This window comes from Umbelopsis ramanniana, assembly GCF_025399195.1.
Source record: "Umbelopsis ramanniana AG unplaced genomic scaffold K450scaffold_59, whole genome shotgun sequence".
Lineage (NCBI taxonomy): Eukaryota > Fungi > Mucoromycota > Umbelopsidomycetes > Umbelopsidales > Umbelopsidaceae > Umbelopsis > Umbelopsis ramanniana.
In genome coordinates, this window is record NW_026252145.1 from 70,316 (window position 1) to 87,708 (window position 17,393).

At 43.2% G+C, this 17,393-nt stretch overlaps 8 protein-coding genes across 8 annotated transcripts; 2 read left to right on the forward strand and 6 right to left on the reverse strand.

Annotated features, from left to right (window-relative positions):
- K450DRAFT_255384 (uncharacterized protein) lies at positions 1-1,821 on the reverse strand. Its single transcript, XM_051591338.1, has 3 exons — positions 1,592-1,821; positions 416-1,485; positions 1-354 (listed from the first exon to the last, which is right to left on the reverse strand). Exons 1-3 carry the CDS (start codon positions 1,739-1,741, stop codon positions 201-203), a joined length of 1,374 nt encoding a protein of 457 aa, XP_051441751.1. The 5' UTR covers positions 1,742-1,821; the 3' UTR covers positions 1-200.
- Positions 1,822-2,134: 313 nt separating this feature from the next.
- K450DRAFT_115017 (uncharacterized protein) lies at positions 2,135-3,433 on the forward strand. The gene is made up of 2 exons (XM_051583936.1): positions 2,135-2,756; positions 2,825-3,433. The coding sequence occupies exons 1-2, from the start codon at positions 2,440-2,442 to the stop codon at positions 3,276-3,278; spliced, it is 771 nt and encodes a 256-aa protein (XP_051441752.1). The 5' UTR covers positions 2,135-2,439; the 3' UTR covers positions 3,279-3,433.
- A 35-nt stretch (positions 3,434-3,468) lies between these two features.
- On the forward strand, positions 3,469-5,681 carry K450DRAFT_255393 (uncharacterized protein). Its single transcript, XM_051591339.1, has 7 exons — positions 3,469-3,706; positions 3,809-3,922; positions 3,991-4,450; positions 4,508-4,653; positions 4,730-5,051; positions 5,119-5,329; positions 5,400-5,681. Exons 1-7 carry the CDS (start codon positions 3,478-3,480, stop codon positions 5,535-5,537), a joined length of 1,620 nt encoding a protein of 539 aa, XP_051441753.1. The 5' UTR covers positions 3,469-3,477; the 3' UTR covers positions 5,538-5,681.
- On the reverse strand, positions 5,598-7,741 carry K450DRAFT_255398 (uncharacterized protein). Its single transcript, XM_051591340.1, has 8 exons — positions 7,582-7,741; positions 7,236-7,513; positions 6,874-7,172; positions 6,674-6,805; positions 6,381-6,613; positions 6,147-6,305; positions 5,857-6,084; positions 5,598-5,791 (listed from the first exon to the last, which is right to left on the reverse strand). The coding sequence occupies exons 1-8, from the start codon at positions 7,655-7,657 to the stop codon at positions 5,658-5,660; spliced, it is 1,539 nt and encodes a 512-aa protein (XP_051441754.1). The 5' UTR covers positions 7,658-7,741; the 3' UTR covers positions 5,598-5,657.
- K450DRAFT_255409 (uncharacterized protein) lies at positions 7,742-8,603 on the reverse strand. Its single transcript, XM_051591341.1, has 3 exons — positions 8,394-8,603; positions 8,249-8,327; positions 7,742-8,177 (listed from the first exon to the last, which is right to left on the reverse strand). Exons 1-3 carry the CDS (start codon positions 8,437-8,439, stop codon positions 7,826-7,828), a joined length of 477 nt encoding a protein of 158 aa, XP_051441755.1. The 5' UTR covers positions 8,440-8,603; the 3' UTR covers positions 7,742-7,825.
- Positions 8,604-9,472: 869 nt separating this feature from the next.
- On the reverse strand, positions 9,473-10,023 carry K450DRAFT_255413 (uncharacterized protein). The gene has a single exon (XM_051591342.1). It carries the CDS (start codon positions 9,730-9,732, stop codon positions 9,559-9,561), a length of 174 nt encoding a protein of 57 aa, XP_051441756.1. The 5' UTR covers positions 9,733-10,023; the 3' UTR covers positions 9,473-9,558.
- Positions 9,509-12,612, reverse strand: K450DRAFT_255416 (uncharacterized protein). Its single transcript, XM_051591343.1, has 7 exons — positions 12,357-12,612; positions 12,161-12,275; positions 11,653-12,048; positions 11,500-11,571; positions 10,620-11,418; positions 10,404-10,540; positions 9,509-10,330 (listed from the first exon to the last, which is right to left on the reverse strand). Exons 1-7 carry the CDS (start codon positions 12,501-12,503, stop codon positions 9,885-9,887), a joined length of 2,112 nt encoding a protein of 703 aa, XP_051441757.1. The 5' UTR covers positions 12,504-12,612; the 3' UTR covers positions 9,509-9,884.
- A 3,524-nt stretch (positions 12,613-16,136) lies between these two features.
- Positions 16,137-16,442, reverse strand: K450DRAFT_178834 (uncharacterized protein; the record flags this gene model as incomplete). Its single annotated transcript, XM_051584303.1, has 1 exon — positions 16,137-16,442. A coding segment is annotated over one exon (306 nt), but the record flags the coding sequence as incomplete, so codon positions are not given.
- Positions 16,443-17,393: the final 951 nt, after the last annotated feature.

A 17,393-nucleotide genomic window follows, 5' to 3' on the forward strand; every position in this document is an offset into this window, starting at 1 on the left:
TATATGGGATTGTCTTTTGGATAATTGTGTAAAAATTAATGAATGAATGATTTTATTGGAAGGACCTCATCAGATATGACCAGACGGTAAACATATATGAGAGAAGTATGTAATGAAAAAAGAGAAAGTGTCCAAAGTTGCAATGAGGGTTTCCGTCGGTCCTTTCCATTGCGTTGGGGCGAAGCGATCGTTTATTTATTTTACAAGAGGTAATTTTTATCTACGAGGTTCTTGGCTGACTTCTTAGCGTCCAGGAAAAGATCATCAACCTCGTTGACATCATCCTGTGTGATAGTGTCGCGGCCATTAATGGATGCTAAGATGCTGGCTGGTGTCAAAAGCTGTATAGCAAATCTGTAGGGAATGGTTTAGTATCATAGCGATGTTCTTGGAGACAATGACGACAATGACAAACCTCAAAGATGTTTTGATACCGGTCTCGGCAATGAAATCTGCAGCAGAATCCTCGACATTCAAGTTCTCTATCTTTGCTCTTATTCTCACAATAACCTTGATCTCGTCAATGGTATATGGTAATGTACGGATGATCAACAGGCGGTCCAACAGATCGATGGGAATGCCATGAGGAGCCACAACATCTTCGGTACCACGAATAGTGCACATGCCCCGATTGGTGGCGAAAATGACGATAGGAGCAAGAGATGATTCGAGAGCGCGGTTGAGATATGTAAAGCATTCAATGTCCAACATGTGAACTTCATCGATAAACAAAACGCCAGGTACCAGTTCAGCAATACCCTGATCAATGTATTTGTTGACGACCTTGTTAATCTCCTTTCGCAGTTTATCGGTGATTTCGGTCTTCTTGGGCTTGAGCATTTGTCCCATCATAGACATGATATCCTGGCCTCCTTGTGGTTTGGCATTAGCGACATCAAGGTCATGAAGGGTAACATCCTGTATTATCTCCTTCTTCTTGTGCACATCACCCTTTGGAAGAGGCACATATTCTTCAGCTTCAAGATCAAATTCAGTTGCATAGGCATCTGATCGTCCAACTCGCTTGACGGCTCCAGTATTAGATTCGATATAAATGACGTCTCCAACGCTGACCTTTTCCTTTTGAATGGATTCGAAAATGCTAGGGTCGAGTTTAAGCTGCTTGGTACCTTTGACGGTCTTGAGGCCAATGATGACATGTGAAATGGTTTTGCCGTAACCGCCCAAGGGGTTTTCCGTCTCTTCAGGCGTAAGTTCGGTGACTTCACCTTCATACACTTCCTTCGTCTCCTTGATTCTCAATCCAATAGCACGACGGAAGTTTTCCATGAGAACCTCCGTCTTTTTAATTTCGGCTGAGTAAACCTCTGAGCCAACCATAGGACAGAAAGGTACTTTTGGTCCAAGCTCTTGTGAAACTGCGAGAGCAAGAGCGGTTTTACCAGTACCGGGAGCTCCGGCAAGCAACAATGCTCGACCAGCCATTTTTTTTGACTTGATAAGTTCGACTGCTACACCACTTGCCTATTGCAATAAGGGTAGACAGAGACAATAGAATGCGGTTATTGTTGGTTAGATTACAGGGTGAAAGACCTATACCACGATTGGTAATTGAAAAAAGCCTGCATACCTCTCGAGCGTTCTCTTGACCGACGAATCCAGCAGCAATGGGCTCAGCAGATCCATCGTCGCGCAGACCTAAGCCTTTGATATGTGTGTGTGCAGCAACTCTTTGCTCGCGCGTTGTGTTTTTAACTTGGTCGATACGCATGGATGCCATTTTGGATAACGGTTAAGGTGAAAAGCGCAAAAAGATCTGACGCGCCTGTGACTGGCAATAAAGTGTTCAAGAAAATCCGCCAGCTAAGCCACAGCGTTCCACTTACCCTTCACAAAAACTTGGCCAGTTCTTCCACATGAAATAACATCACCTGAGGTCATGAGAGTTTTGAAGGAATTCAAAAAATAAACAGTTGATTTCAAGTGACTTAATTAAATCGATCGACCCTTTCGCGTAACATATCACTTTTCGATCGACTTTTTCACGTTAATATATCGGCTTTTTTTTCTGAAGGTATGTCGACATGGATCGAACATTGACGTTGAACGTGGGAAGCATGGTTTTGGCTTATTGCAAATACTCTGGCGTTAAGAAAAGGGATATTATATCAATGTCGACATTGGGAAAGGCGCTGTCATGATGTCTTCACTGTGCACGGACTCTTAAAATTTTCCACCCACTGGCGCAACGATGATGAAACAAACCGCGCATGAAAATCAGTCCCTTGTATAAAGGCGCCTTCAAAATTTCCCATTCTTCTCTACTCTTTACTTCGTTCCAAATGGCCACAGCAGCAGCAAATCAATTCAACATGCGTCCAGTTACCCCTCCGCATGATGAAAGTCTTCTTAAAAAAGACAGCAACTTGAGGAATATGAACCTTTCTGGTGTCGCACACGGGGTTGACCACACCGCCAATGGTACTTGACACACGTTCTGATAATCAAGAAAGCTTTGATTTGAAAATGCTCACTCATCCTCTTTACCTAGATCCTACCACTATGGTGTCAACGCATTTGCAAAGTTTGATCTACTGGGAAAGACCTGCTCGTTCCATGGTGGCTTTGACTGTATCCCTCTTGTTTATTTATATGACCAGACAGTACTCCCTATTGCAAATTGGAGCTGCAGCCATGACCGTCGCCACTGGCTTGAATTTGGCCTACGTGTTTACCTCGATGAGCGCCCAGCAAATCTTCAGCGATAACAACGAGCCTGCCCTTCATCCCCATAGGTAAGACCATTTTGTTTCATCATCGGGAATTCAATATGCGTGTTCTCATGTCATTTCATCATTCTCAGACAACGTATCAATAACCCTAATCCTTTGGTCGACAAGACCCACCTTCATCACTATGTTGACTTGTTTTGCGAGATCATGGATACTGTTGGAAAGGAAGTCAAGAAGATTGTTCTGATCGAGGACAAGAGCCGTAGTTTGACCTGGTTTGCCATTTCCTTCATTGTCTGGACCTTTGCTGCCCACATTTCATCCCGCACTCTGGTCGTTATTTCCCTCCTTGCTGCCTTCACTCTTCCTCGATTCTACCAATCTAACAAGCATGTTGTTGACTCTCGTATTGCCCAAACCAACTCTATGCTTAGTGGACAACTCCACAACGCTCAAAACTTGGCCGTTCAATCTGCCAATGATGCCTATGCCAAGGCTCGCACCTATGCTGCTCGTACCGGCACCACAGGAACCGATGCCAAAAATACTTTGAATAGAGCTTCAGTTGTAAGCAAGGAGGATTAAAATCAAAAATGATATTGTAAATGTTCATCGCATATATTGTATAAAAAATAAATCACCGTCGTACTTTTTTTCTTGAAAGATGAAATTGTGGAAACAATGTCGCTCGTTCATGTCACGTGCAAAATTCACTGGCGGACTGAGGGGACTTTTTGGTTTGCTGCACGGCTAATATCTTTTTTTAAACGGTTGTCTTTCGGCCATGACGCCGCCACATTTGAAAGACTTACATCTAACTACAACCATAGACCCATCTACTGAAATAAGCTCGAAACGACCGAGCATTAGCAGCGACACTATGGAAGAATCAGAATTGGCCACATCAGAGAGTCGATTTCTCAATGACACAGAATTAAAGGCAGAAATCGACACAGGAGATGTATCAGATCAATGGTTTTCTTTCAAAAAGTTATGGACATATGCTGGACCAGGTGAGTTGACAGGCGGATGGGCTCTTAGAGTATACATTGCAAATTTTCATATATTGATTCTTTTACTTTTAAAATTTTGGCTTTGTTGGCTTGGTTTGGCAGGATTGCTGATGTCTATAGCCTATTTGGATCCGGGCAATCTGGAATCAGATTTACAGGCTGGAGCAATTGCTGGCTACAGCCTATTATGGCTCCTCTTTTGGGCACATGTAACCGGTGAGTACAATTTCCTATCAGATCCCGCTGGCTCCGACTTGACCAGTAATCTAACAATAGTACGCTAGGTCTGCTTTTTCAAATTCTGTCAGCTCGACTTGGAACAGTAACGGGCAAACATCTGGCCCAGCTGATACGGAGTCATTATTCTAGACGGGTCTCCATCACACTCTATTGCTTTACACAATGTGCCATCATTGGTGCTGATATCATGGAAATTGTCGGCAGCGCCATCGCATTGCGAATCATTTTAAATATCCCACTGTGGAGCGGAGTTCTTCTTACTGCCACAGACACCATCACCTTCAGTTTGGTACAATACTACGGAATGCGAAAGTTGGAAGCCTTGTTCATGGTGCTCATTGCTCTTATGGCCATATGCTTTTGGATTGAAATGTTCATGTCTCGTCCAGAGATTGCCTCTATATTTGAAGGCATCATCTTGCCAATCATACCTGAAAACTCTGTTATCCAAGCTGTTGGTATGCTCGGTGCTGTAGTCATGCCTCACAACATGTTTTTGCATTCGTAAGTTGAAATGATTGCACTGCATTTACTGTGATAGCCTTTCTAACATTGAAATAGTGCTTTGGTCCAGTCACGAGATCTAGGAAAGAACCCAACCGTCCGTAAACTGAAGGAAGCCAACTTTTACTTTGCTATTGAGTCTGGACTGGCACTTCTTGTTTCTTTCCTCATTAATCTTGCTATTGTTGTATGCTTTGGACAAGGTAATATGCATGTTTGGTTTGCTTTGTATTTACAGGTTCTTTTCCAGCATTGTCTAACGATGCCTTCTCGATTCAGTGTTTTACGACGAACATGCAGGTTCGGATACAACAGCTTTACCAGGATTATATGACGCCGGCGATGTCTTAAGTAAGACGCTGGGATCAGGAGCTCGGTACTTGTGGGCAGCAGGATTATTGGCGGCTGGTCAGAGCTCAACCACAACGGGCATGATGGCTGGAGGATTTGCCCTCGAAGGCTTCTTTCGACCGATTTTTAAGAAAGCTTGGCATCGAGTCGCGATTACTCGAGCTGTGTCACTAGTTCCCAGCATGTTGGTTTCAATCTTTGCTGTCCAACATTTTGATACTATGGGAGAGTTGCTCAATGTATTACAAAGGTGCGTCAATGTTCCATCAAACTAATGAAAGGGAGAGGGTCTATAACTGACAACGTCAATTATACAGTCTGTGTTTACCGACAGCACTTATTCCTATTCTCAAACTGTCTTCATCAACACGCGTTATGTCAGCCGAATTCCAAATCTCCAACGTGCTATATACAATCTGTTGGATATTGGCGGCAATTGTCATTGGATTCGATATCTTTCTGTTCTCGACATACCTTCATGCTATCCCATCGGTATGGGTCGCTATCGTCCTCGGTATCTCGTATCTGGTAAGTGAAAAGAATCTCTCTTCTAGACTAAACTCACCTTCGTCGCATACTAATCCATTCTGGTTGATAGATGTTTTTGGGATACCTTATTTGGCTACCTATACGCAAGCAAGACGAGAATGATGGCTGGATGTCATTGCCTCAAGACGAGGCCGATGTAGAGCACCAGCATGGCACTCAATTACAGGCATACGAAGTAGAGAATTAAATACAGTTTATATTACAAGCTCATGGGCTGGGCCCTTGAAAACAACTACCCCGTACTCTTCCTTTCCCTACCCTCTCTCTCTCTCGTTCTCTATCTCTCAATAACGCATGCCCATTTCAGTCAAGCATTTGTATTCTTTGTAATTCCTCTACACATACATTGTATCATACCCACAAGCTGTGAGTTTTTCTTTCCATTCCATTCCATCGTTTGTCTTTTGTCCGATAGCAATAAAATCTGCGATGTCTTTGATACTTTAATTGTATATATTGAGTTCAGTTGCATGTCTAGAGGATAGTAAATGCTTCTAGTGCTTTACCGATTTGGCCGACACGGCCATCTACAACCGAGAAAATATTATTTACAAATTCCGAGTCGTACTGGCATGCACGCGTGCAGTCAGGGGAGAAGTTCACTTCTATGATCTTGGGTTTGAGATCACTGGTGACCATCACGTCAAACCCATACACCGCAAATGGCTTGAATGCTGTAGGAGGGCTGGCCATGCCCAGAGGTTGTTCCTGTATACATGCAGCACTAAGGACATCTATAAGATGAAGGTTGTGAGTACCACATAGCCAGAGCCAATTGCATCTAACAGTCCTTTACCTTTGATAGCGACATTGATATCCTTTTGAATCTCTGCCCACTTCAAGCCCTTGTGCTCCTTTTCTATATTCTTGATGAACTCTTGATAGTGGATCTGAGTCATTTGGTAATTGGAGTAGTTCATGACCGTAAAGTGCTTCTCATAGTCGTCAAGATTATCTGTAAGAACCATAATATGGTATGCAATTCAGTCATCACGCTGATGGTATTTTGCTCCAAGATGTATTCACTTACGCATATCATATTTCTTATTGGCAAGACGAATCCAGAACATGTTATACACACAAGCAACCATAGGTTGTGTTTGTTGCAAAAGAACAATGTATCGCAAATCAAACTTGCGATCGTGATAAAGCAAAGGTTTATCAACGTACTCTTGAACAATCTTTGGTGTAGCCGTCTCTCTCTGTCGGATGGCCTGCGGAAGCGATTCTGCAATGCCGATGTCCATACCTCGAGCGTAGTTCCTATATTCAACCGTATTAGCCACTTTGTTCTGTCGCACCATACAACTTGTTCATACCTACCATGGTTTGGTGATCCACAGGTTATTGTCTTCAAGGTTACGTGATCGTTGCAAATAATCTCCTACAAACGCTGGAAGCTGGTTGATCAAGTTATACGTCTGAGGGAACCAAGAAACCTTGCCGTATGTTTGGCTGTGGTGGATGAGGTGAGCTATGAAAATCTGCCATTCGATAGCATACATTGGAGGAAACAAACTTACGACAAAAGCTGGGCAAGGTTGTTCTTATAAGTTAGACAGGATTCGTTGGGAACTTGGCTGATGCGTTGGTTAGACTTGAGTTTATCCCAGTCACTGAAATCCTGAACCACCCATATGATATCAGCCGACTGAATGTCATTTGTGAATACGATATGCGGTAACGTCAAATTCTGTTTCACAAAGTCAGCGGTAGTATAGACTTTGATTTCAACATTTTGAGTGGTAGGCATTTTCAGTATCGCCTCTGCGTTGATTGGCTTGGCAGAAGTTACTGGCTTGGAGGTGGCTTCGGTTGATTCCTATGCAAACGGTTGTTAAGAACAACATTTACGCATTGATGACACTATGACTATGAAACTCACTTCAAATGCTTCAATGAAATCATCCTCACTTCCGATCTCCTCTTCGTTAGCAATTCGTCCCGGGAAAGCGGCCAAGTAGGCTTCACGTTCAAGTTTCTCTTTCAAGTCTTTCGGTATAAAGTCTCGAGTAACGATTTCGCCTTGGGCAATATCCTTGATTGGGAAGAGGACACTATAAGGGATGGTGCTAGCATGGCCACGCGAGAAGATGAAGGGCAACATGACGCAGTTGGGTTCCGAGGAGTGTACGACAGCCGAGCCCACCTCATCGTTCATATCTATCAAAACGTTGTGATATTAATATGCTGGTAGTGACGATATGAAGCAACAGCTTTCTCCTACTTACACCATACGCTTTCAACACCAGTTGTACCTTCCGGTGTAACAACCGAGTACTGGTAGGTTTGGTTGTAGGTCCACATCTTGGAGTACACTTGGTTTATTCTACGTGCAAGAACCTCCTTTTCTTTCTCTTTCCTTCTCTCTTCTTTCTCCTTTTTGAGACGCTCTTCCTTCTCTTCCGGCTTACCGCTTGCTGTGAAAACACGCAATTATTAGACAGATCTGTTTCTTCAAATGTGGCCAGCTTTCTACCATATTGACTTACCAAGGACTTGACCCAATACTTGATCTTGCAGACGTTCCGACTCTGCTTTAAATTCTTCTGACATAGTCAGGTGCATGATAGCATTGACGAGATCATAACGCTGAGCAACAAGAGCTTCCCTCGCTTGCTCTTTGCTAACATTAGCTTGCTCTGCAACCACATCAATCATATTTGAATCCTCTTCAATTTCATCTTCATCATCACTATCGACCACTTCCTCTTTCTCAATGTCCATGATTGTTTCCAGACGATCCAAAAGCCCTGGTGCCGACTTGATTTCTTTCTTTGCATTTTCTGGTTTAGTGGTCCATGCATGGTCAATCAAGAAGATGTTGCTGTTTGAAGTTTCCTTAATTACCGATAGTGTCTGCACGATGAATGTGCTTACGATTCATGGATAGCTTACCTTTCCTTTGCGAGATCAGTTTTGGCATGAAGTGAGTAGCCTTCTACATTATCGCCATAATGAAGCTCAAAAGCATTTCCTGAATAACCCAAACGTCAGTCACACTTTCTCTACCTTTCACGTTCATTTTTTAAAAAACCCTCACCAGCGTCCAAGTAGTCTTCTCCAAGCTTCATAAAGAGCGTCTGCATATCGAGTGTCAAGTGTGAATAAGTTGGCTAGCTGTTGCAAGGACCAAGCTTCTGCAATGCACATTACCTCCCATAGCTCTTGAGGAATTGCAGAGAGCTGGTACTGATGGACCGTTACGAATGCATCGAATGCTGACATGTCGAAGTTTGGCTCGAGGTAACACAGCAAGCATTCTACCTTTGTTTTTTTTTTTTTATGCTTAATTCTCGCTCCGCAATAATGGCAGTGATTGTTGACGTAATTCAACACTTTTTTTTTATATGAAAGCGGGTACACCACCACGTACGGATCAATTCACAATGGCCTGGACACGCACTGTACTCGCCGCATGTAACGCACGCCCGTTTGTTGCTTATGGTGCCCATCAGCCGGCTGTTTAAATCATTTTCAGTTCTGATGTCAAGCACTGATATTTTTCGTCGTCGGTCAGCAACCGTAAGGACTTTTTTGCAAACATTTGTTTTAACCATTTCAATTAAATGAATTTTAGCCAGAGAGAATTTTTCCAAAGTGATAAAATGGCCAAAGAGAATATCTAATGCAAGAATTGCGAGGAGGAAGCAGCAGTCATTCACTCGAAAGGCAAACCATGCGACGACTGCCTCGCGAAGCCAAGAGCCATCGCGCCACGCTGGTGCACAAAATCATTGGGCTCGACAAGTGGAGGAGTTGAAAAAGCAGCTACATGTCGAACAAGACGATGTTATCAAGAATTTTGCTGTCATCTGCGTATCAAAATCGGAGAACTTGAAATTCTATTGACACAAGTCAGAAAATAGTCAGCATTGGTATACTGTTTAGAACTTTCTAACCATCGAACACCGCATCTCAAAGAGTCATGGACATCAAAAAATTCTCGGTACCGCAAGGACAAACAGGGCGAATACGACGTTTTAGAACGTCCATTTTCTTTCGATCCAACCGAAAATACTTTGAGGGACGCCATGCATGTTTAAATTTGCCTTCTGTAGGTACAAAAGGCATGGATAATCATCGAATCGTTCCCCACACGTTCTGCAGATAGCTTTCTGATCTACGTGACCCTTTAACGTCAACGAACCCAAACAAACTGAAGAAGAATCAAGCGTCAACCCTTTTCCTACCATCGTCCGTTTCGATCAATTAAGCCGTCTCACGAATAGATGTATAGAAACATATATATTTGGACAAATAAAAGGTATAGGTGGAGGTTGTAATGATTCACAAAGGAATAACCATAGCGAAACCCTGCATACAGCAGGGTAGAAAATAAGGAAGGAATGGATAGCACACAATGCAAGTAACATTTCCATAGCGAAATGGCCCAATATTATCGTGCTTGTGTGCGTGGGGTTGAAGCATGCTTGTATGAGATAGATTGTAGAATGTGAAATTGGGGGATTGCGTGTGCAGTTACGTGTGGCAAATGATATCTAGAACATGATGGAGATAGCTAGTATGTGGATTATCCAACAATAGCTTGCTTGGGTGGCGCCTCGTCGAAATCTTCAATTTTAAAGATTGGGCGCTGCTTCAAGCCATTTTCATTGAATGGTAATGTGGGCGATAAACTGGTCATCGACTCTACTTTGAACCCCTCGCCGTTGTTGCTGGATACACTGCTTGCTCGACTACGGTTTCTGCTATCGGGTGTCCAGCCGCCATCCAATTCACTAGCGGATCCACTACGACTTCGATTTCCTTGCGAGGACCGGCCCAAAAAGTACAAGTTGTCATCTGCATCCGATTCAGACGCATTTTTGCTCCAGTTAAAGATGTTGCGATCATCCATCCATTCTTTTCGTTGATTGAAGAAGCCACTGGCGATCTTGGGGAATGAGAACTGGCTGGTAGATCGGCTAACATTATTACTTGCACTTGGACTAGGTGCGATTCTAAAGATATTGTCGGCTACGAAGTAGAAAAATCCACACGTTAGTATCCATAACCCACCTAATATCACATTATAAAGAAATCAACCTACGATCAAAGTCAGTAAAGGCTCTTGGTCCATACTCGTTGATCAGCTCTGTGATATCATGAGACAGCTTTTCCCGATTTTGGCGAAGTTGCTCAGTGCTTTGATGATCAACAAGAGCAAGATAGAGGGGCTTTAGGGACCTATTTTGAAGAAAAAAGTACCAATGCATATGTTAGAAAAATATGGCTATGTATAGATATTTGAACGCACAATATTCACCTGTAGACGTCCATGCCGATTTCTCCAAAACGTAAACTGGCATACGAGATAAAAGGTAACAGAATCCATACAACGGCAGGAGCAACGAATTTCCATTTAAGGGGTAAATCAGTGTGCAACAATGTGATGAAGAGGAGCAGAGTGTAGAGACCATAGATAGTGGGAAGGAGGACAAAACCGACCAAGATTTTCCATGTAGCAAGTACGTCGCGACCAGCGATTTTGACGGTAGATCCACGGAGTGCTTCCCTAGCTTTTTTAGCACTGAAAATCTTGGCAACAATAGCCACAGGCAAATTCAAGATAGCACCTGGGAAGGCCAACAATCCCCAAATGATCAACAGCAGTATTCGATAGCCTAGTAAAGCTAGAATACGTGATGTGTGAAGCTCCATACGAGACACCTGATGATCTCTCAAACCATGATATTTGACAAGCTGGTTGTAGGCTAAGACCTTCTGCTGCAATTCCTTCACCTTGGGTTCATCTTTGAATAGATTATAGCCGATGACAAAGCGTCTATTCAAATCGACCACTTGGGATATGTGTAGTTTTCGATGAGCTGGTTTATACAGGCGGCGAGCAGCTTGTATGACCATGAGGGTTTCATATGAGGCGGCATTGACTGTGACCGATTTCAGGGCGTTGTAAATGTTATCCAATAGTTTTGTGCATGCAGCCCTCTTTTCTGTACCACCTGCTTTATATTGTTCAACAAGCTTAGGTGAGATAGTGATGGGATCACCAAACTCAATGACAGCTCTTGATCTGAAGCGATGAGGATGAAAATAATTCAGACCTGAAATACTTGGCTTGTTAGTTCCGTATTCTGCATCGGTGTGAGCCATGCACTGAGTTTATGGCTGGCCTCCCAACTTACCACACGGTACAATCTTTACATCCAAACCAGGATATTTAGCCATCGCGCCCAACGCCATCAAGGTGACTCCGGCTATGATAAAGGGTGCACCCCAAAATAGTAGTTTGGATCAGTTTTGTGACGCAAGACAAACAATATAATATATGATTATACCTTTCAGAGGAAGCATTTCCGCGCGGTCGTGACTACCACCTTCCGGAAAGATGGTAATGCATTGGCCGTCATTTAATTCGTCATATACGGTATTATAAACATCTTCCTGTTCGATATGGGGCATACATTTGTAGAGAGTTCCGTCATTTTGTGTAAGAAGTTCGAGCGCCTTGAGGTCTTTGAACTCTCTTTTGATTATGATCTCAGTGTCGGAGACAATCTCTACAACCTCAGACTGACCGACGTTCTTGGGTAGGACGATGGAGTCTCTGACATGAAGTTGCTGAGTGAAATGGGTGTCGATACCAGTAATTCTCAACGGATCTGTTTTTCGATTTAACAGCTGAATACGTCCTTTGCCAGGCTTGGCTAGATCCTGGGGTCGCACTACGGGTACTGAGGCGCGGGAAAATAATAATTAGACAGGCAGTGGTTGGGGAAGATCGGCGGATATGGAAACTGATGTGTACACATAAAAAAAATTGGCCCACATCGCCTTTATACTTACTAGAATTCAACAGTCGAGCAAACGTGCCAATTCCTCTTTCACCCATAGATTTTGCAGCAATAATGAACGATGCTCGTCGTCCGCACTCTCGCATAACAATCAATGGATCTACAAACTGATGATTTATTCAAAGAGGGAATAAACCGGCATTGTCAAAACGCATACTCAAAAGAAATTGGCATAGAGGAACACTTACTTGATTGGCGTGTGGTGCTGCAACAAAGATAACTGGGCCTTCCTGAGGGATGCGGTGAGCTCCTCTTGGACGGACTTCACGGAAGAAGATGTCCACCATAATGTTGAAGATCCAGGATAGAATGTCATAACCAATGGTGCCCTTCATGATGAGCGGGGCGAGGGAAATGTGAAAGGAGGTAAAAGAAGGTTGGCGAAGTAATGGACAGTCGCGGACGAGAGTTTTAAAGCGGCAACGTGCAACTGTCGTTGTCGGAATAAGACTTGCCAGGTCGGAGCCCCAAACGCAGAAAAAGAAAACGTTATATGGTAGAAAACCACGGCCTTTCCATTTGATATGGCCTCATTCTAAAATATAATATGTCAATATCATGTGAAATAGACTACTTTGAAAGAGAGAAACACCGAAAGCGTCCATGGATTCGGAAAACCAGCGCCAACTATGCTCAGACGTAGAACAATCAGCTCTCAAAATCAACTCCCGATTTTTTGGGATTTTTTGTTCAGATGTGGAACTCCTGGGTACTGCCCTGCCAAAGCAGTCTACATATTGGCTCCTCTTTTGTGGCGATAAGGTCAATTCTTCAAAAATGACATTATACCTTTACAGTCTGTACATGTAACCCAAATACACGATTTTAAACCGACATGTCTGCTAGAATAAAATAGAATAAAAATCCACAGTCAAGGGAAAGAAGCCCCACATGGTTGCAGATATTGGTCTGGCGATGGATGTTTTTTTGATTTCTGCCATACATCATGGGATCTACCATCCAAAGCTTTTCCAGTCTATAGCTGATAGGATTTATATTATATTACTCCTGTCTCTCTTATCGGATACAAGGCAAGCCATCTTGCGCTGTCTCAAACCCCTTGCATTGACAATTGACACCGTTCGTGCTCAGCATAGGGAAAAATTTCTGACCTTGCTGTGACTGCGGTGATGACATCAGCATTTCTGAAAAGTATTTTTACGCGGCTCAAGTCGCAATTTTTTTTTTTCACAAACAATGTAACTTTCTTGTATTTTGAAGCAATATCTTCAATAAAGATACTATTTTATTATTGCACATTTACATGTGGTTATGAGTGATGTCTCTTCATACCATACCCTATCATTATTCAATGCTCAACTCCTGCCCATGAGTTGTGACATGGGAAAAATAGGGAAGATTATCCTGCAGTGCTGGTTAAAGTGCTTTCGTGTATAGCAACTCGAGTTCCTTACAGACTTCGTTTTGCTCATATGTCTGCTCTGATCACAAAAGCATTTGCGACATACAAATCCAATTCTTTAAACCTCAACTGAATATAAAAATAAATCAAGTGTGATTATGACTAAAGGCGTATTACACGTTATTGATATCCAAGATGACGCTAGCTGGGAGAGTTGTGAAGATAAGGCTGGCTTCATTATACAGTATAACATGCATCTAAATTACTTCAACCTTGCATACATGATTATATATAAACGGAATGAAAAAAAGTTTGTACTTGTGATTATGAATGTTTGGCACTATCTTCCATCTCGTTCAACACACGGAGCCAGCCACTACCCGCTTCATTTCGCATAGCCTCGATCTTGCGGCGATATTCGTCACCCGTTACAGGTGGCACATCGATGACTACCGGAGCCTTGCGAGTTTTGCGTCGGTTTGCTGATGGCTTAGGTGATCGTGATCTTGAATCAGCCTCCAACTCAGTATACCGCAATACACGTCGGTTGTTGTTATCCGGACTCTTCCTATCCTCCTCTGGTAGAGCCGGCACTTCATCATCTGTTACATTGGGTATAGAGTGTTCGCTATCCAAACGAACAATTCGCTTGTTCTTCTTTTGTTTGCTATGTGCTTTCTTGTTGTCAGGGATTGACAATCGTCTTTGGTCAGTCGGGGCTGCTGCAGGTTGATGGGGTTGAGTAGCAGTAGAGACAATGGCAGCCGGAATGTTGCCAGTATCACTTGTGCCTTCGCTGATGTGTCGTCGTTCAATCGCACTTGGTCCTGTTCCATCCAGTAATATTTCATTGTCTTGTGCCTCTTTAAATTTATTGAATAGTATGACACGGTAGTTTGTCTATAGGTAGGGAAGAGGTTTATATCATGAGTATCGATAGTGGAAAGTAGCATACAACCGAACGCTTTTTTGCCATAATGTCCCTTTTCCTCGCTTCTTCTATTCGTGTGTTAAAAGGCTAAGCTTACCTCTTGCAACGTAAATGGGTTGGCTTCCACCCATACCTCTTTGATAGCGGGAAGAGAACCAAGTCGTCCGATTTCAGCAGTCTCTTCTATACGGTTATTTCGAATGTCTAGTCGCTCCAAAGACCATAAACGCTCTAATCCCGCCAAAAGGGTGAGCCGGTTTCCGCGCAAGTCTAACTCCTGGACATTGCCCAGAATAGTGTTCACACCTGTCACAGAGGATATCATATTGTTTGCAAGATTAAGGGATCGTAAATTATATAGGGTGGTGAGCGAGCTGGGGATATCGATTAATAAGTTGCTGGATAGATCAAAATGTTCGAGGTTCTGTAAATAGTGAAGTGGGGCATTGTCCAATGTGGTAATATTATTATCAGCCAAAGATAGATGCTTGAGGTTTTGCCAGGGAGGTGATTCCAGATGTTGTGAAAGGTCGATGGCTTCCTCATCGTCCTCCCGAGGTACAACTTGACCTCGCTTTTGTAAACTGGCGGCAATTTCCTCTACAATGACTTCGTTTATATCTTCTACTTTTGCGCTTTTGATGATCAGTGTTGTTAACTGTCCTTGAAGGGGTATCCAACCGTCGATCATGCGCGGGTGCATATTGATAAGCTCCAAATGAAGAAGAGATCGGAAAGGCACCATGGAAAGTCGTAAAGACCTTCCATCTTGTGGCAAGGGTGCCTCATATCCTACTATAACACGCCTGCCTGTACGGGTTGCTCCGCTTTGAGGGTGGACACTCAGATTGAAGTGCAGCTTAAGAGCCGTTATCCGTGACAAAACCTTGTAGATGAAAGTTATCTCATCTTCAATAGAACGTTGTGATTCTTGGTGTCTTGATCGGCGTTCCCAGAGGTTCCATCCTGTCGAGAGAGATAACGTGGAAATATTGGATGCAATGGACATGATAGATGGTGCTTTGTTTTCCGTAGCAGACGTTTCGGTTTCTACCACTCCACCTTCCGGAATGGTTCCTAGCAGTGCCGGATCACCAATCTCAAGTCCTAGATGCTCGAATTGAACCAAGAGGAAATACAAATGATGTGGATCAAGGGTCAATGTAGTTGCATTGCTCGGAGACTGAGGACGAGGCGATGGATAAAATGGCAAATATTGAGTTGGAACACCATAGATGGAAGAAGGTGGGCTATCGCCAGTACTAATGTTGCCTATGGGACGACGAGGAGAAGGAGCTTGCACTGCAGAAAACAGGGATGTAACTGCACCGACGGTGTTGGTGAATGCATTTCTTTGCGCGTTGGCATTGGAAACACCGACGCCAGTAAAGGACTCTTTGGTAGGGTTTCGTACTGTAGCTAGTTTGTTTTCGTTGGCTCGTAAGTAGTGTGCCAAGGTGCGAATGAACTGATCACCTTGGATAGAGGCCATTTGGCGACTGTATTTAGTGCAAAGCGGCTGAAAAAGGTATTCAATTTTGCAATTGTGGGTTTTTTATTTTTTATTTTTTGATGTCAAATTCACAATGGGTCCAAAAAAAATAAAAACCGGAATATGTTTATTCGGCCTTCTTCTCATCATCACCACCGGTGGCACGAGCTAAAATAGGATCGTTAGTTCAGAAGGGGTTTATCTATGTGTGCATAATAAAACATGATCTTACTGTAGATGACTTGGGAAGCATGGCGGGTGATGCGACGAATAACACCTTGGTCCTCGAGCTCACGGATAGCAACACGGGCAAGGGAGCCGTTGAGACGGAGACGGTCAACAAGGACAGACTGGGAGATGAACTTGTAGGTGGGGACTTCCTTGAAGACACGTTCGTAGGTCTGCTTGTCAAGGACAACCATGTTGTTTGACTTGTCCTTAACCTTCTTAGCAGACCACTTCTTCTTGGCCTTCTTGCCTCCGGAAGAGGAGGTGGGCTTGGCAGCAGCGTCCTTCTTGGCCTATCAATGAGAACAAACGATGTTAGTCATAGTGCTTTGGCTACTTCTACTGACGCTCATGACGTAGGGTTGGTTGGGCCGAGGTACGATACGGGGGATGGTCGGTTGAGGATTGCCGAGTTCACCAACAAACGTTTGGAGAAGGTTGCTTTTTTCATTCTCATTGTAGCTTTTATCATGTTTTGATACTATTTCAGTGGAAAGCGCTTGTTCCAAGATTGTCATCATCGTCACTGGTCGAATCGCTCACAATGTGGCATTAGGTGCATGCCAATTCAAATGGTGTCGAGTCGTTTTAGCGATCCATCAATCCATCCATCCATCTGTAATCGTCCCTCGTTGACCTTTACATGAATCGTCAGATACCACTTGATGTACACTACATACCATATTGAATATTGAAAGAGGGATTCACAGTGTTGCGGGTACTGAGTCCCTCTTCAGGCCGTGATTTCCACACACCGATATGCACGTGACTTTGCTGTTCATTTTTCATCCAAGGGCCTGCGCACAGCGCCGATCAAAACGTCCAAATTTGAAACCAAATAAAACAAGCAATGCATTTAAAATTACCTGTTCCAAGAATCCTACAGATCCCTCTTCCTTTGTTTTTTGCTTCTTATCATTAGAGTAAAAACCACATCATGAAAAATTGCGCTACATGTCAAGAGAAAGTATATCCATTTGAAAAAATCGAAACGAACGAGGTAATCGATCAAGTAACATTTGCTCTAAAATCGTGTTATTAACACGTTGATTCTCTATTCAATTATTACGTTTTTATAACAACCTATTCAACCCCACACCGCTTTCGTCCGTTCTAGAAATGGTATCACCGACGCTGTTTTCGCTGTTCCGAAGACGGATGTAAATTGACTTTAACACTACAAAACTTTCAATGCAACAACGGTCTACTAT

Coding starts and splice junctions, on each gene's coding strand:
- K450DRAFT_255384 (XM_051591338.1), bottom strand. CDS start 1,741: ATGGCATCCATGCGTATCGACCAAGTTAAAAACACAACGCGCGAGCAA. Junction 1,486..1,591: donor GTCAAGAGAACGCTCGAGAG/GTATGCAGGCTT, acceptor TTATTGCAATAG/GCAAGTGGTGTAGCAGTCGA. Junction 355..415: donor GGTATCAAAACATCTTTGAG/GTTTGTCATTGT, acceptor CATTCCCTACAG/ATTTGCTATACAGCTTTTGA.
- K450DRAFT_115017 (XM_051583936.1), top strand. CDS start 2,440: ATGGTACTTGACACACGTTCTGATAATCAAGAAAGCTTTGATTTGAAA. Junction 2,757..2,824: donor CCTGCCCTTCATCCCCATAG/GTAAGACCATTT, acceptor CATCATTCTCAG/ACAACGTATCAATAACCCTA.
- K450DRAFT_255393 (XM_051591339.1), top strand. CDS start 3,478: ATGACGCCGCCACATTTGAAAGACTTACATCTAACTACAACCATAGAC. Junction 3,923..3,990: donor CTTTTGGGCACATGTAACCG/GTGAGTACAATT, acceptor ATAGTACGCTAG/GTCTGCTTTTTCAAATTCTG. Junction 4,451..4,507: donor CACAACATGTTTTTGCATTC/GTAAGTTGAAAT, acceptor ACATTGAAATAG/TGCTTTGGTCCAGTCACGAG.
- K450DRAFT_255398 (XM_051591340.1), bottom strand. CDS start 7,657: ATGTGGACCTACAACCAAACCTACCAGTACTCGGTTGTTACACCGGAA. Junction 7,173..7,235: donor ATTTCATTGAAGCATTTGAA/GTGAGTTTCATA, acceptor CCGTTTGCATAG/GAATCAACCGAAGCCACCTC. Junction 5,792..5,856: donor TGGCCGTGTCGGCCAAATCG/GTAAAGCACTAG, acceptor ATACAATTAAAG/TATCAAAGACATCGCAGATT.
- K450DRAFT_255409 (XM_051591341.1), bottom strand. CDS start 8,439: ATGCAGACGCTCTTTATGAAGCTTGGAGAAGACTACTTGGACGCTG. Junction 8,328..8,393: donor AGAAGACTACTTGGACGCTG/GTGAGGGTTTTT, acceptor TGGGTTATTCAG/GAAATGCTTTTGAGCTTCAT. Junction 8,178..8,248: donor ACTGATCTCGCAAAGGAAAG/GTAAGCTATCCA, acceptor AACTTCAAACAG/CAACATCTTCTTGATTGACC.
- K450DRAFT_255413 (XM_051591342.1), bottom strand. CDS start 9,732: ATGGAAATGTTACTTGCATTGTGTGCTATCCATTCCTTCCTTATTTTC.
- K450DRAFT_255416 (XM_051591343.1), bottom strand. CDS start 12,503: ATGAAGGGCACCATTGGTTATGACATTCTATCCTGGATCTTCAACATT. Junction 10,541..10,619: donor ATCGGCATGGACGTCTACAG/GTGAATATTGTG, acceptor TCTTCAAAATAG/GTCCCTAAAGCCCCTCTATC. Junction 10,331..10,403: donor AGCCTTTACTGACTTTGATC/GTAGGTTGATTT, acceptor TCTACTTCGTAG/CCGACAATATCTTTAGAATC.